Source organism: Schistocerca piceifrons, chromosome 3, assembly GCF_021461385.2.
Source record: "Schistocerca piceifrons isolate TAMUIC-IGC-003096 chromosome 3, iqSchPice1.1, whole genome shotgun sequence".
Taxonomy (NCBI): domain Eukaryota; kingdom Metazoa; phylum Arthropoda; class Insecta; order Orthoptera; family Acrididae; genus Schistocerca; species Schistocerca piceifrons.
In genome coordinates this window covers 144,141,401-144,157,780 of record NC_060140.1, presented here as the reverse complement: position 1 = coordinate 144,157,780, position 16,380 = coordinate 144,141,401, and the positions used below count along the sequence as shown (strand labels likewise).

Below are 16,380 nucleotides of genomic sequence, written 5' to 3'. Positions count from 1 at the left end.
AGAGTAAATGCAGCAGTTCGCATGGCGCAAGCTATAGGCAGAAGGGGCCCACTGGCACAACCAGGGTTTGAGGCATACATGACGCAAAACGGTGCGTTAGCGAAACAGAGACGCGCAGCCGAGCAAAAATAGGTGTTGTTTTCTAACAAGATTCATTCAAGTGTGGCAGCTCTCCTGGACGGCAGGGTGTGTCACTCCACTGGGCTACTCGCAGCAACAGATGGGGCGACACCATCCCAGTCCACAGCGGGTCGTTGGTTCGACCCTCTGAGGCCGACATAGGGTCCGCAGCCAGCCAGGGCGGGCCACTCTTCGGCTCGCTACCATGCGTAGTCGTCTTGGCTTCCGACACATGCCGGAGACTTCCATAGCAAGGGCCGCAGATTCGGATGCCGTATCGCGGGTGGTTGTTGCCGCCGCATCCCTACCTATGCTAGCGAGGAAGAAGCAGCAGCGGGGCCGGCCTATGGCTCCTGGTGGAGCAGTGCAGAGACAACAAGGGCAGTGGCCACTGAGTCGGCTGCTGGCGCAGCCATCCTGACATAATCGGAACTCTGCAGTTGGTGTACAAGGCCGGCTTGACACAGCGTTGCGTGCACAGGCCGCTGGGGAGCTACCTCAGCAATGCGGGGCCTTGTGACGCAGACCGAGGTGTACGAAGCTTTGTAGTGGAGACAAATAAGTCATTTGGAAAGTTCTCGCCGAGTTTCAATACGGCACCTTCCGGCATCCACCCGCTACATTTGGTGTCAATACGTTGCATTTGGCGTCGGATACCACTACAGTGTCCGACAAGGCACAACCCACATGTACCTTGAAAACTCAAGTCTTGTAAAAATGCCCGAAGAAAAAAGAGCACGTGCCCATGGAAGCCCCATGTGTACAGAATACAGAGGATACCTGTTCTCCAGCAGGTGTCATATGCCTTCTCCAAATAAAAAAACATGACCACAGTCTGGGACTTCTGCAGAAAACCATTCATGGCATGGGTGGACAAAGTAACGAGATGATCACAACTGCAGAACACAGTGCTCTAAATCCACACTGTGCATTTGTTATTAAATGGCAAGACTCGAGCCACCATACCAGCCGGGTATGAATCATACGATCCATCACCTTGTAAAAGCTGCTGGTAAGAGATGGGATGGTAGCTAGAAGGAAGGTTTTTGCTCTTACCAGGCTTAGGTATGGGTATGATGCTGGTTTCACACTAGCATCCAGGAAATGTGCCCTCTGCCCAGATGCAGCTGTACATGTTAAGCAGGAAGTGGTTGCCCACATGAGAAAGGTGCTGCAACATTTGAATGTGGATGGCGTCTGGCGGCTGGGGCAGAGGATCCGGATGAACTGAGAGCATGATCTAGCTCCCTCATAGTAAAGGCGGCATTGTAGCACTTACAATTCGGAGAAGAGAAGGGTACCACCTGAGCCTCTTCTGCTCATTTAAAATGGTGGAAGGCATGGTGATAGTGGGAAGAGCTCGAAACTTCTGCAAAATGGAGGCCCAAGGTGTTGGAGATAGCAATAGGGTCCAAGATGACATTCTCAGCAACTGTCAGGCTAGAAATTGGGGACTGGATCTTGGTTCCAAAGAGCTGCCTGAGGTTGGCACACATGAGAGGAAGGTGTGGAACTGTTAAAAGGACTTGGGAGTTAAATCCAGTTAGCTCTTTTGCTATCCCGAAGAACGCAACGACACTTTCCATGCATCTGTTTATAATGAATGCAGTTTGCCAGCACAGGGTGGTGGTTAAAAACGTGGAGAACACATCTTCGCGTGTGAATTGCATCGCTGCATGCCTCAGTCCACCAAGGGACTGGGACACGACATGGTAGAGAGAAAGTGCAGAGGGTGGAACGTTCTGCAGCAGTAAGGAAGTAAGGATAACGTTTGAGAGATATTCTACCTGTTCTGGAGCAGTAAGGATAATGTTTGAGAGATATTCTACCTGGTCATCACAACTGGGGAAATCTAGTTCTCCGAACGTCGCCAAAGAGGAATACAGCTGCCAGTCAGTCTTACGAAGCTGCCATTTAGGCGTGCACGTGGATGGGGTAGGAGTCAGCAAACGGATAGCACACGGGAAATGGTCGCTCGAGAAGGTGTCAGAAAGAATGGACCACTCAAGACGAGAGGCAAGCTGGACAGTGCACAAGGAGAGGTCCAAATGGGAATAGGTGTGCGAGGAGTTGGAAAGGAAAGTGGGTGCTCCAGTGTTAAGGCAGAAGAGGTTAAGTTGGTTAAGGTGGTCAGAGAAGAGGGCACCTCTCTGACAGGTCCTGGGAGTACCCCAAAGGGGATGATGTGCATTAAGGTCGTCGAGTAACAAAAATGGGGGAAGTAGCTGCCTAATAAGTTGAAGGAAGTCCGTCCTGGTGACAGCGGACGACGGAGGGACATATATGATACAGGGGGGAAAAACTCAGATGGGGAAGGAAAAGGCAAACTGCAACAGCTTGAAGATGGGTAGTCAGAGAGATGGGGTGACTATGAAAGTCATCACGTATGAGCAGACTGACACCCCCATGAGAGGGAATGACAACCTCAGAGGGAAGGTCAAAAAGAATTAGTAAGATATGTGAAAGCTCAAAGAGGTCCTGAGGGTGCAATTATGTTTACTGAAGGCGGAGTACTAGGGGACGCTGCAACGCTAAAAGCAGCCATAAATCCTCTTTGTGGGATTGAAGGCCACGAACGTTCCATTGGAGGCAGGGGGAAGGTCAAAAAGAATCAGTAAGAAATGTACAAGCTCAAAGTGGTCGTGAGAGTGCAATTTCGTTTACTGAAGGCAGAGTACTAGGGGATGCTGCAACACTAAAAGCAGCCGTAAATCCTCTTTGTGGGATCGAAGACCGCCAATGTTCCACTGGAGGAGAGTCATGATGAGGAAGAGACATAGGGGTGTCACCTCGGCAGCTGCCGAGTGACAGCTGGAGAAGAGGTGCCACTACAGGGCACAGAAGCAGGAGGATCCTGCTCCATGGTGTCCTCGGAAGCATCAGCTTGCTTGTGTGGTCAGTCTGTGGAGTCCAACGCCGAAAAACGGTTGTTGGTGAGCGTGGGCAACACGGAGGCTGGCCGGGCTGAAGTACCACTTGTTGACACCATCGAAGAGGATCTTTGAGGTGGCAAAGGAGAAGACCGTTTGCCTTTGGTGGACTTCTTTGAGCCTTTCCGTTTAGATGAAGACTCGGGTGTTGTTTGGCTGGAGGGACGAAGGAAGTCTTCATGGAAGTACTCCTTCTGTCCTTTCTGGCCTTCCGGTTGTGTAGCTGGTGGCTTTGCCCCTTGAGGTGAGAGTTTTACAGCTTGTTGCACAGTTGGATGGAGGGATGGTGATGCTACTTCGACACTGGGCAATTTCACAACCTCAGAGCAGAACTGGAGGTTGTATGTCTAAGTTGCCATGTCCTTGCATGTCTAATAAGTTGCCATGTCCTTCATGGAGCAAGGGGTAACAAGAACAAAACTATAGGTACCAGACGGGAGAAGGCAGGGTATGCGACTAGCCAGTAACTTGCGAGCGACTGGATAAGGCACCTTTTCCTTTACCCAGATCTCTTTAACAGCCTGCTCATCAACATACACTGGACAATCCCAAGAGGCACCAGCATGGCCACCATTGCAGTTGATACAGTGGGGAGAAAGAGGTGAACAATTGCCCTCGTACGCATCCCTACCACAGGTGACGCATTTGGCTGGGTGTCGACAAGACGTTCTAGTGTAGTTGAAACGATAATACTAATAGCAGCGCAACTGGTTCGATATGTATGGCCGGACGGTAATAATTTCATAGCCTGTTTTGAGCTTGGATGGAAGCACCACTCTATCAAAAATGATAAAGAGTGCGGGTGGGCACCAATAAGGTGGAATCTAGCTTTTTCATTACATGATGGGCAGCAATGACACCCTAATCAGAGAGGTAAAATTGTATTTCGGCCTCTGTTAGACCGTCGAGCAGCCTGGTGGAAATTACACCATGGGAAGAATTCAAAATTCTATGGGCCTCGACACGAACAGGGTAACCGTGGAGAAGCAAGGCAGCAAGCAGCTGTAGTGCTTGAGAATCAGAACTGGTGTCCAAAAGCAAAGTGCAATTCCATAAATTTCACAGGGACAGCAATTGCATCTACACCTTTCTGAATAATAAACGGTTTTACTGTGGCGAAGGACTGATATCTTCAGTACATGAGACCACGAGGAACTGTGGTGCAGCAGGAATGGTCTTTGAATCACTAGCCTCATTGCATATATGTTTATGTTTTGTAGACATTGAGTGGGATGATGATTGACTCACTGTGAGGAAATCCACATGATTGTCAGGCCCCCTTCACAAGGAGACACTCGCCCTAGGCGATTGATCACACCTCGAGTCACACCTCCCCAACATCTGACAGAGGGACCAATCGGCAATTTGGGAAGGTTACATCTCAGGCAATCACCCCTCCCTTGGTCTGGCCTGTACCAGGGGGTACATGCAAACCTTACCTGTCGATCCAGAGCTGGGAATTACGCATTACCCAGTCACCTGTTACGCGTCAGACATGTGGGCCAGCGAGGAGTGCACAGGGAGGAAGATGAAAAAAAAAAGAGGATCCTCAAACGCCAAAGCAGGGGAACGAGAGGAGAAGGGAAACAAAGAAAGGACAAGGAAGCGAAAAACAAAGGTGAGACTGTTCGCACATCAGTGACAGAATGTAGAACATTCCCAATAATACCCTAGACATGTTCCCCAAGGGAGGGGAAAAAGAATAGCAAGAGGATAGACGTGCAGCACAGAAGGGAAAATATGCCGCAAATGCTGGGGCCCCATGGTAGCCAAGCACAAATTCACCAGAGTTGCAAGCCCCTTGTGGGTGAGCAGTGTGCGGACCACATGCTCCTCCATACCCGCATACCCGCATCCAGTGACGCCTGTGTGCTGAGGATGACACGGCGGCCAGCGAGTACCGTAGGGCCTTCCAAGGTCATGGACAATGCTGTCACAAGAGTAGGACCAAAGTCACAGAGGACACTTCTTAATTAATTATAGAGTGTATTCTTTAAAATGAAATATAAGGATTTAGTTACTATTGTTTTAAAGTTTTTATGAAATTCGGAAGTTGTTTTCTTCTTGCAACAGTATTCCTATATGAGGGAAGAGTACCCTGACACACATAGTGCAAAATCACAATATTTACTGAAGTTTGGAAAGCACTTTTAGTTTTGTGAACAGTTGCCGACATTACAGAAATGAAGCACATGGTCAGAAATACCATAAAAATATCCATAACAAATTTTCATATGTGAGCAACAGCTATTAGAGACCGGGGGGAGGTGGGGGGGGGGGGGGGGAGAAGAAGAAGAAGAAGAAGAAGAAGAAGATTACACCAAAAGAAAAAAATCTCAGGAGAGGCATACATGAAAACCTGAAGTGATGAAGACACACAGAACAGACCAAAACAGCAAAAGCACCGACCAAAACAGCAAAAGCACCAACAAGGAACTGTTAAAAAAATTGTAAATGTGCTGCACAGCAATATTTTGTGTCTGCCACATCAAACAGTCGATTCACAATAACAATTCTGTGATTTAAATGTAAGAAACTGACATCAAAATTTAAGTGGATGAATTTTTGTATTCATTGTCCTCAAGAAAACACAGAAAATAAAATTCATACTGATTGGAAACTTTAAATCATACAAAACATGAGCATTTAGAAGCACATACAACTTTAAGCTGGCACAAGAAAGGTACAGGAATCCGTTGTCAGGCGCTGTGCCTCAGCAGTTCTAAGCACTTCTATCTGGAACCGCACTGCTGCTACAGTCGGAGGTTTGAATCCTGCTTTGGGCATGGATGTGTGTGATGTTCTTAGGTTAGTTAGGTTTAAGTAGTTCTAGGTCTAGGGGACTGATGACGTCAGGTGTTAAGTCCCATAGTTCTTAAGAGCCATTTCAACCATTTGAGGAATCTGTTACAAACATGAAGGAAAAGAACAGCACAGTATCTGCTAGTTAATCCCCTACGTACACTCTTGCAATTTCATAATTTGCAAAATTAATGTTTACAACCTATGGTTCACATGTTTTAATCTACATCTACAAAGCAGTTCACATAAAGTAGACAAAAAGGGGAAGCAGCACTACCTGCAATACAACTGATTACATCACTTGATGTTGCAACAAATATTTGAGCAATAACATACCTGGTTTCCAGTTCCTTTCCATATCCAACTTCTTTTCCTCCCGTTCTCGAAGCCACTGTTCATGGGCTTCGGCAATCTTCTCCTTTTGTTTCTTTTCACTGTAAACACAATGTTTACATCAAGCTCCAATACCCATAATAATAAAATAAATACAACTTTATCTTTAAATCCAAAATGTCATTGTAACAACTGCTTACAGTAGAAACCACTGTTAAGCTCTATTTAACAACCCATTACATTAGTAATAGTGTTTCAAGCTCCCACACACAGTATCAAAATTACACATACGGTAGCAAATTTTAAAAGTAAAAATTTTCAACAGAAATTTATATTTCAGGCGTTTTAAAGTCTTCAATGAGCAATGCATACGAGGGAGATGTTTGTTTAAATTGTGTAACATGATAAATTTACAAAGAAGAGTGTGTCGGTTTTGGTGTAGATGGGTGGGTGAGTGTCTGTGTGTGTTTTCTGACCAACAGGTTTGGGATCCTGTACCAGCTGTATAATTCTGACACAAAGTTTGAATGGCCCTGTAAGTTAGGTACATCAGGTTTTAATTGTCATGCAGCTGTACAGTTCAAATGGAAGTTTCTTTGGAACATTCTTTTGTTTTGTTTGTTAATATTTCATTTTCAATATTTCTGATGATTATCAGCTTGTGAAATCCAGCACCATTTCTTTGCTGTTATTTGGGACTCAAGATGCTATTAACTGGATGAGTTACGATGCAGTTTGCCCCCTGCTATTATCTACAAATGTGTAGAACTTTCTCACCTGTCAGTTTGCCTCATTAGTGACAATTAGTTAACAATGTAGTTACATGTGATATTGTGAATTTTGATATTACAACAAAGATTCATTTGAAGACAACATTTACTTCACACGTTCATAACAATCACCAGTTGTACAATGGCACAGGAGGCGAAATTATCATAATTGTGGCAAAAGATGAAATAATCAGTGAAACTGAAACTATTAGAAGAAAAAAGTTTGAATGTACAGTGTCAATGTGGAATCCACAATAGCAGTACTCTCAATTTTGCTGTGTTGTGGTACGTTCAATTGCATTAGTCTAGAATGTTGATGAAAGTGAACTTTGAAAAATGGCTGTGCTGGTGTAAGCAATTGCCAGCGTGCTGGTCAACAAAGAGGCTGCAAGAAGATCGATAATAGGCACTGAATCAAGCATGCTTATCAGGTGAGAGGCCAAAGACATACTCGCAAGCAACGCACTGCTAACACGTTCGCGACTGCCAGTATTTAGATCGCTGCACAGACCGGAGGGCCCAGTCAGTCACAGTCTCTAGCTTAGAGTCAGTCAGTACATAGTGACCAGAGTAGTGTACATAGCAGGGCTTTTACTTCACCAGTAGCGAGGCTAACATGGACTATTACGGAAGAGCTTGTACCACAACAACTTGCTTAAAGCTAAGCAGCTTCTTGTTCCTGTTAATAAATGTATGCAGTTATGTAGTGGCCCGAGCTCCCAGTTGGTGCACATTGACAGCGCAGAAAGATACGTATATAGTTTCTTTTCTGTGTTTACTTTGTAGATTCTTACTTAAATTGCGTGCGAGTTTCGTATAGGAGGTGTAATTTCGAGTTTTAGTTACTTTAATCGTAAATTCAGGCAGATTGTGGGGCAGTCATTATGCACTTGTTTTGTTTTGGTACATCAGTGGCACTTGTCTGTCTAGTAGGCTCTCAGAGACCAGTGTGGCCTGAGCTCCCAGTTGGTGTAAATCGACAGCGCAGAAAGATACGTATATAGCTTCTTTTCTGTGTTTACTTCGTAGATTCTTACTTAAATTGCGTGTGAGTTTCGTATAGGAGGTGTAATTTCGAGTTTTAGTTACTGTAATCATAAATTCAGGCAGATTGTAGCGCAGTCGTTGTGCATTTGTACAGGTTAGTTCATACATTCTTTGCATGTTTTCCTTGCGTTATCTAGGCACGGACTCGTGTTTCAGTAACTGTTGTTCAACATCGATTAGAATGGACAGGGACTGTGATTGCTGTGTTCGGATGAGGGCCGAGTTGGCATCCCTTCGCACACAGCTGCAGGCGGCGCTGACTTCGGTCGCGCAGCTTGAGGCTGTTGCCAATGGGCACCACTGTGGGGAGCCAGACTTTGGTACCACGGGGATGTCGACCTCGTCCCATCTGTCCCTAGATCGGTCTGCCGCTGTGGTTGCCCCGGTTGCTGCCCACAGTGGGGCTGAGCCCTTGCCTGTGGTTGATTGGGACGTCGTTCCAAGGCATGGCAGGCAGTGAAAGACGTCCCCGGAGGCTGGTCAGAAAGCCTCCACGGTGCGTCTGACAAACAGGTTTCAGGTACTGTCTCTAGCTGAGCCAGATGCAGCTGCCTGCCATGTTTCAGAGGATGATTCCCAGCCTTCAAGTTCCGGGCAATCGCAGAAGGTGGGCTTATTGGTAGTTGGGAGCTCCAATGTTAGGCGCGTAATGTGGCCCCTTAGGGATATGGCGGCTAAAGAGGTGAAGAAATCCAGTGTGCACTCCATGTGCATTCCGGGTGGAGTCATGCCTGACGTGGAAAGGGTCCTTCCGGATGCCATGAAGAGCACAGGGTGCAGCCAGCTGCAGGTGGTGGCACGTCGGCACTAATGACGTGTGTCGCTTTGGATCTGAGGAAATTCTCTCTGGATTCCAGCGGCTATCTGATTTGGCGAAGGCTGCCGGTCTTGCTTACAAGATGAAGGCAGAGCTCACCATCTGCAGCATCGTTGACAGAACCGACTGCGGACCTTTGGTGCAGAGCCGGGTGGAGGGTCTGAATCAGAGGCTCAGACAGTTTTGCGACCGTGTTGGCTGCAGATTCCTTGACTTGCACCATAGGTTGGTGGGGTTTCGGGTTCCGCTGAATAGGTCAGGAGTTCTCTACACTCAGCTGGTGACTACAAGGGTAGTGGAGGCTGTGTGGAGTGGACTGGGCGGTTTTTTTTTAAGTTAGAAGGCCTCGGGGAAAGTACGGGGTGGGCTGCAATCTCAAAGGGTGCATGGCAAATACAGGACATGCTTGGATCAAGGAACAGTCAGAATTGTAGTTGTAAATTGTTGTAGTTGTGCTGGGAAAGTCCCTGAGCTTCAAGTGCTAATAGAAAGCACAGAAGCTGAAATCGTTATAGGTACAGAAAGCTGGCTAAAGCCTGAAATAAGTTCTGCAGAAATTTTTACGAAGTCTCAGACGGTGTTCAGGAAAGATAGATTAGGCAGAATTGGTGGTGGAGTGTTTGTGTCTGTCAGTAGTGGTTTATCTTGTAGTGAAGTCGAAGTAGATACTCCGTGCGAATTGGTATGGGTGGAGGTTATACTTAACAGCTGGACCAAGTTAATAATTGCCTCCTTCTACCGACCCCCAGACACCGATGATATAGTTGCTGAACAGCTCAGAGAAAATTTGAGTCTCATAACAAATAAATACCCCACTCATACGGTTATAGTTGGTGGGGACTTCAACCTTCCCTCGATATGTTGGCAAAACTTCTTGTTCAAAACCTGTTGGTAGGCAGGAAACATCTTCCGAGATTGTCCTAAATGCTTTCTCCGAAAATTATTTCGAGCAGTTAGTCCACAAACCCAAGCGAATTGTAAATGGTTGCGAAAACACACTTGACCTCTTAGCCACAAACAATCCAGAGCTAATAGAGAGCATCATGACTGATACAGGGATTAGTGATCACAAGGTCGTTGTAGCTAGGCTCAATACCGTTTCTTCCAAATCCACCAGAAACAAACGCAAAATAATTTTATTTAAAAAAGGGGATAAAGTGTCACTAGAAGCCTTCTTAAGAGACAATCTCCATTCCTTCCGAACTGACTATGCAAATGTAGACGAGATGTGGCTCAAATACATAGCTATAGTAGCAACAGCAATTGAGAGATTCATACCTCATAAATTGGTAAGAGATGGAACTGATCCCCCATGGTACACAAAACAGGTCCGAACGCTGTTGTAGAAGCAACAGAAAAAGCACGCGAAGTTCAGAAGAACGCAAAATCCCGAAGATTGGCTAAAATTTACAGACACGTGAAAATTGGCACGGACTTCAATGCGAGATGCCTTTAATAGGTTCCACAACGAAACATTGTCTCGAAATTTGGTAGAAAATCCAAAAAAATTCTGGTCGTATTTAAAGTACACAAGAGGCAAGACGCAGTCAATACCTTCGCTGCACAGTGCCGATGGGACTGTTACCGACGACTGTGCCGCTAAAGCGGAGTTAATGAACACAGTTTTCCGAAATTCCTTCACCAGGGAAGACAAATGGAATATTCCAGAATTTGAAACACGAACAGCTGCTAGCATGAGTTTCTTGGAAGTAGATACCTTAGGGGTTGCGAAGCAACTCAAATCACTTGATACGGGCAAGTCTTCAGGTCCAGATTGTATACCGATTAGGTTCCTTTCAGATTACGCTGATACAATAGCTCCCTACTTAGCAATCATATACAACCGCTCGCTCACCGATAGGTCTGTACCTACAGATTGGAAAATAGCACACGTCTCACTAGTGTTTGAGAAGGGTAGCAGGAGTAATCCATCAAACTACAGACCTATATCACTGACGACAGTTTGCAGTAGGGTTTTGTAGCATATACTGTATTCCAACATTATGAATCACCTCGAAGGGAACGATCTATTGATACGTAATCAGCATGGTTTCAGAAAACATCATTCCTGTGCAACGCAGCTAGCTCTTTATTCGCACGAAGAAATGGCCGCTATCGACAGGGGATCTCAAGTTGATTCCATATTTCTAGATTTCCAGAAAGCTTTTGACACCGTTCCTCACAAGCGACTTCTAATCAAGCTGCGGGCCTATGGGGTATCGTCTCAATTTGTAGTAATAGATGGCAAATCATTGAGCAAAACTGAAGTGATATCAGGTGTTCCCCAGGGAAGCGTCCTGGGACCTCTGCTGTTCCTGATCTATATAAATGACCTGGGTGACAATCTGAGCAGTTCTCTCAGGTTGTTCGCAGATGATGCTGTAATTTACCGTCTAGTAAGGTCATCCAAAGACCAGTATCAGTTGCGAAGCGATTTAGAAAAGATTGCTGTATGGTGTGGCAGGTGGCAGTTGACGCTAAATAATGAAAAGTGTGAGGTGATCCACATGAGTTCCAAAAGAAATCCGTTTGAATTCGATTACTCGATAAATAGTACAATTCTCAAGGCTGTCATTTCAACTAAGTACCTGGGTGTAAAAATTACGAACAACTTCAGTTGGAAAGACCACATAGATAATATTGTGAGGAAGGCGAGCCAAAGGTTGCGTTTCATTGGCAGGACGCTTAGAAGATGCAACAAGTCCACTAAAGAGACAGCTTACACTTCACTCATTCGTCCTCTGTTAGAATATTGCTGCGTGGTGTGGGATCCTTACCAGGTGGGATTGACAGAGGACATCGAAAGGGTGCAAAAAAGGGCAGCTCGTTTTGTATTATCACGTAATAGGGGAGAGAGTGTGGCAGATATGATACACGAGTTGGGATGGAAGTCATTAAAGCAAAGACTTTTTTGTCGCAGCGAGAGCTATTTACGAAATTTCAGTCACCAACTTTCTCTTCCGAATGCGGAAATATTTTGTTGAGCCCAACCTACATAGGTAGGAATGATCATCAAAATAAAATAAGAGAAATCAGAGCTCGAACAGAAAGGTTTAGGTGTTCGTTTTTCCCGCGCGCTGTATGGGAGTGGAATGGTAGAGAGATTGTATGAGTGTGGTTTGATGAACCCTCTGCCAAGCACTTAAATGTGCAGAGTAATCATGTACATGAAGATGCAGATCTAGAAGACGATACCGGCCACCATTGCTTCCCCTGGTACAAGACCCTACAATGTCAACAACACAAAAATGGCTAAATTTATGAAATATCTAGAAATATCAATGTTAGATTAAACCAAAAAGTTAAATTAAAATACAGCTCTGCAAATGTTATAGGTACAAAATCTTCACATATGGCATTTTTGAAACAGATCCAGGTGGCAAAAATCAGAAACATGAGAACATTTTCTGGTTTTACCTTAAAAGAAAAAAAAAAAAAAGAAAGAAAGTCATTTTCAGAAGCACTGTTGGCAGTAATTTGCAACATTTCACATATAGACAGAAAGGTGAAAAATGAAATATGTACTGAAATATAGTATACCTAACTTAGAAAAGCACGGCAGAAATGACGAAATATGTTGGGAGAGACGACAAGGAAGAACAAGGACAAGAATTAGTAATGGGCAGAGGGGTGATGGCGGTGATTGTATGATTTACTATAGACAATAAAGTTTGTTCTCTCCTTTCCTTATCTCCCGTGAGATTTGGGGGGTGAGGGGAAGGGAGGAGGTGACGGGGTAGTGGGAGGAGGAGGGAGGAGGGGGGGCGGTCGGGCGAGAGGAGGGGGGGCGGTCGGGGGGAGGAGGGGGGGCGGTCGGGGAGAGGAGGGGGGGCGGTCGGGGAGAGGAGGGGGGGCGGTCGGGGAGAGGAGGGGGGGCGGTCGGGGGAGGAGGGGGGGCGGTCGGGGGGAGGAGGGGGGGCGGTCGGGCGAGAGGAGGGGGGGCGGTCGGGCGAGAGGAGGGGGGGCGGTCGGGCGAGAGGAGGGGGGGCGGTCGGGCGAGAGGAGGGGGGGCGGTCGGGGGGAAGAGGGGGGGCGGTCGGGGGGAAGAGGGGGGGCGGTCGGGGGGAAGAGGGGGGGCGGTCGGGGTGAGGAGGGGGGGCGGTCGGGGTGAGGAGGGGGGGCGGTCGGGGTGAGGAGGGGGGGCGGTCGGGGTGAGGAGGGGGGGCGGTCGGGGTGAGGAGGGGGGGCGCTGTCGGGGTGAGGAGGGGGGGCGCTGTCGGGGTGAGGAGGGGGGGCGCTGTCGGGGTGAGGAGGGGGGGCGCTGTCGGGGTGAGGAGGGGGGGCGCTGTCGGGGTGAGGAGGGGGGGCGCTGTCGGGGTGAGGAGGGGGGGCGCTGTCGGGGTGAGGAGGGGGGGCGCTGTCGGGGTGAGGAGGGGGGGCGCTGTCGGGGTGAGGAGGGGGGGCGCTGTCGGGGTGAGGGGGGGGGGGGCGCTGTCGGGGTGAGGGGGGGGGGGGCGCTGTCGGGGTGAGGGGGGGGGGGCGCTGTCGGGGTGAGGGGGGGGGGGCGCTGTCGGGGTGAGGGGGGGGGGCGCTGTCGGGGTGAGGGGGGGGGGGCGCTGTCGGGGTGAGGGGGGGGGCGCTGTCGGGGTGAGGGGGGGGGCGCTGTCGGGGTGAGGGGGGGGGGCGCTGTCGGGGTGAGGGGGGGGGGCGCTGTCGGGGTGAGGAGGGGGGGGCGGTCGGGGTGAGGAGGGGGGGGCGGTCGGGGTGAGGAGGGGGGGGCGGTCGGGGTGAGGAGGGGGGGGCGGTCGGGGTGAGGAGGGGGGGGGGGCGGACGGGGTGAGGAGGGGGGGGGGGGCGGACGGGGTGACGAGGGGGGGGGGCGGTCGGGGTGAGGAGGGGGGGGCGGTCGGGGTGAGGAGGGGGGGGGCGGTCGGGGTGAGGAGGGGGGGGGCGGTCGGGGTGAGGAGGGGGGGGCGGTCGGGGTGAGGAGGGGGGGGGCGGTCGGGGTGAGGAGGGGGGGGGGCGGTCGGGGTGAGGAGGGGGGGGGGGGGCGGTCGGGGTGAGGAGGGGGGGGGGCGGTCGGGGTGAGGAGGGGGGGGGCGGTCGGGGTGAGGAGGGGGGGGGGGCGGTCGGGGTGAGGAGGGGGGGGGGCGGTCGGGGTGAGGAGGGGGGGGGGCGGTCGGGGTGAGGAGGGGGGGGGCGGTCGGGGTGAGGAGGGGGGGGGCGGTCGGGGTGAGGAGGGGGGGGCGGTCGGGGTGAGGAGGGGGGGCGGTCGGGGTGAGGAGGGGGGCGGTCGGGGTGAGGAGGGGGGCGGTCGGGGTGAGGAGGGTGGCGGTCGGGGTGAGGAGGGGGGCGGTCGGGGTGAGGAGGGGGGCGGTCGGGGTGAGGAGGGGGGCGGTCGGGGTGAGGAGGGGGGCGGTCGGGGTGAGGAGGGGGGCGGTCGGGGTGAGGAGGGGGGCGGTCGGGGGGAGGAGGGGGGCGGTCGGGGGGAGGAGTGGGGGAGGGGTCGGGGGGAGGAGTGGGGGAGGGGTCGGGGGGAGGAGGGGGGGCGGTCGGGGGGAGGAGGGGGGGCGGGGTCGGGGTGAGGAGGGGGGGCGGGGTCGGAGGGAGGAGGGGGGGGCGGGGTCGGGGGTAGGGGCGGGGTCGGGGGGAGGAGGGGGGGGTCGGGGGGAGGAGGGGGGGGTCGGGGTGAGGAGGGGGGGGGTCGGGGGGAGGAGGGGGGGGTCGGGGTGAGGAGGGGGGGGGTCGGGGAGAGGAGGGGGGGGTCGGGGAGAGGAGGGGGGTCGGGGAGAGGAGGGGGGTGGGGGTGAGGAGGGGGGTTGGGGGAGAGGAGGGGGGTTGGGGGAGAGGAGGGGGGTTGGGGGAGAGGAGGGGGGTTGGGGGAGAGGAGGGGGGTTGGGGGAGAGGAGGGGGGTTGGGGGAGAGGAGGGGGGTTGGGGGAGAGGAGGGGGGTTGGGGGAGAGGAGGGGGGTTGGGGGAGAGGAGGGGGGTTGGGGGAGAGGAGGGGGGTTGGGGGAGAGGAGGAGGGTTGGGGGAGAGGAGGAGGGTTGGGGGAGAGGAGGAGGGTTGGGGGAGAGGAGGAGGGTTGGGGGAGAGGAGGAGGGTTGGGGGAGAGGAGGAGGGTTGGGGGAGAGGAGGAGGGTTGGGGGAGAGGAGGAGGGTTGGGGGAGAGGAGGAGGGTTGGGGGAGAGGAGGAGGGTTGGGGGAGAGGAGGAGGGTTGGGGGAGAGGAGGAGGGTTGGGGGAGAGGAGGAGGGTTGGGGGAGAGGAGGAGGGTTGGGGGAGAGGAGGAGGGTTGGGGGAGAGGAGGAGGGTTGGGGGAGAGGAGGAGGGTTGGGGGAGAGGAGGAGGGTTGGGGGAGAGGAGGAGGGTTGGGGGAGAGGAGGAGGGTTGGGGGAGAGGAGGAGGGTTGGGGGAGAGGAGGAGGGTTGGGGGAGAGGAGGAGGGTTGGGGGAGAGGAGGAGGGTTGGGGGAGAGGAGGAGGGTTGGGGGAGAGGAGGAGGGTTGGGGGAGAGGAGGAGGGTTGGGGGAGAGGAGGAGGGTTGGGGGAGAGGAGGAGGGTTGGGGGAGAGGAGGAGGGTTGGGGGAGAGGAGGAGGGTTGGGGGAGAGGAGGAGGGTTGGGGGAGAGGAGGAGGGTTGGGGGAGAGGAGGAGGGTTGGGGGAGAGGAGGAGGGTTGGGGGAGAGGAGGAGGGTTGGGGGAGAGGAGGAGGGTTGGGGGAGAGGAGGAGGGTTGGGGGAGAGGAGGAGGGTTGGGGGAGAGGAGGAGGGTTGGGGGAGAGGAGGAGGAGGGAGGTCGCACAAGTGTTATGCACAATGAAGGAACCGGACGACCATTTACCGCCACAAATGAAGAAACCATTGAGCATTCATGGGAAATGATTCTCTTAGACAGATGATTAACTACTGACAAAGTGGCACATCATCTGCAAATTAGTCATGGTGAATTAGAGGGTGAGATGCAATTCCAAACTCACTTTATGGTGTCACCGCCAGACGCCACACTTGCTAGGTGGTAGCCTTTAAATCGGCCGCGGTCCGGTAGTAGACGTCGGACCTGCGTGTCGCCACTGTCAGTGATTGCAGACCGAGTGCCGCCACACAGCAGGGCTAGATAGATGTCCTAGCACTCGCCCCAGTTGTACAGCAGACTTTGCTAGCAATGCTACACTGACTAATACGCTCTCATTTGCCGAGACGATAGTTAGCATAGCCTTCAGCTACGTCATTTGCTACAACCTAGCAAGGCGCCATTACCAGTTTATATTGAGATTGTAATTATGTATCATCAAGAGCGATGTACACCAATTATGGATTAAAGTTAAGTATTCCAGCAGCAATGTACCTTATTGGCTATATTAATTACATTGTCCTGTTCCAGACCTCACGCCTGTTTGCGTGAGCTTAAACACGTGCATTTCGGCCTCCTCTAGCAACACGGTGTTGGCTCTTCTGCCAACACATCACTTACCACTGATGCAAATGATAGTAACTGGAAAATGTGGTGACAAAGCCATAAAACTTGGATTAAGGAGCCATGGAGGGAAGTCATTTGGTTGTACGAGTCTTGTTGCACACTGTTTCAACTTCTGGTCGAGCTTGCATCCCACGAGTGAAATATGG

The 16,380-nt window shown here is 51.3% G+C and overlaps 1 protein-coding gene across 5 annotated transcripts in view; it reads right to left on the bottom strand.

Annotated features, from left to right (window-relative positions):
• LOC124788064 (bromodomain-containing protein 8) overlaps window positions 1-16,380 on the bottom strand; it is a 264,061-nt gene that overhangs the window by 189,641 nt on the left and 58,040 nt on the right. For all 5 annotated transcript variants that reach the window (XM_047255155.1, XM_047255154.1, XM_047255157.1 and 2 more), the window contains exon 5: window positions 6,189-6,286. In XM_047255155.1, coding sequence (XP_047111111.1) covers window positions 6,189-6,286 — 98 coding nt within the window. The remainder of the gene's footprint in view (window positions 1-6,188; window positions 6,287-16,380) is intronic.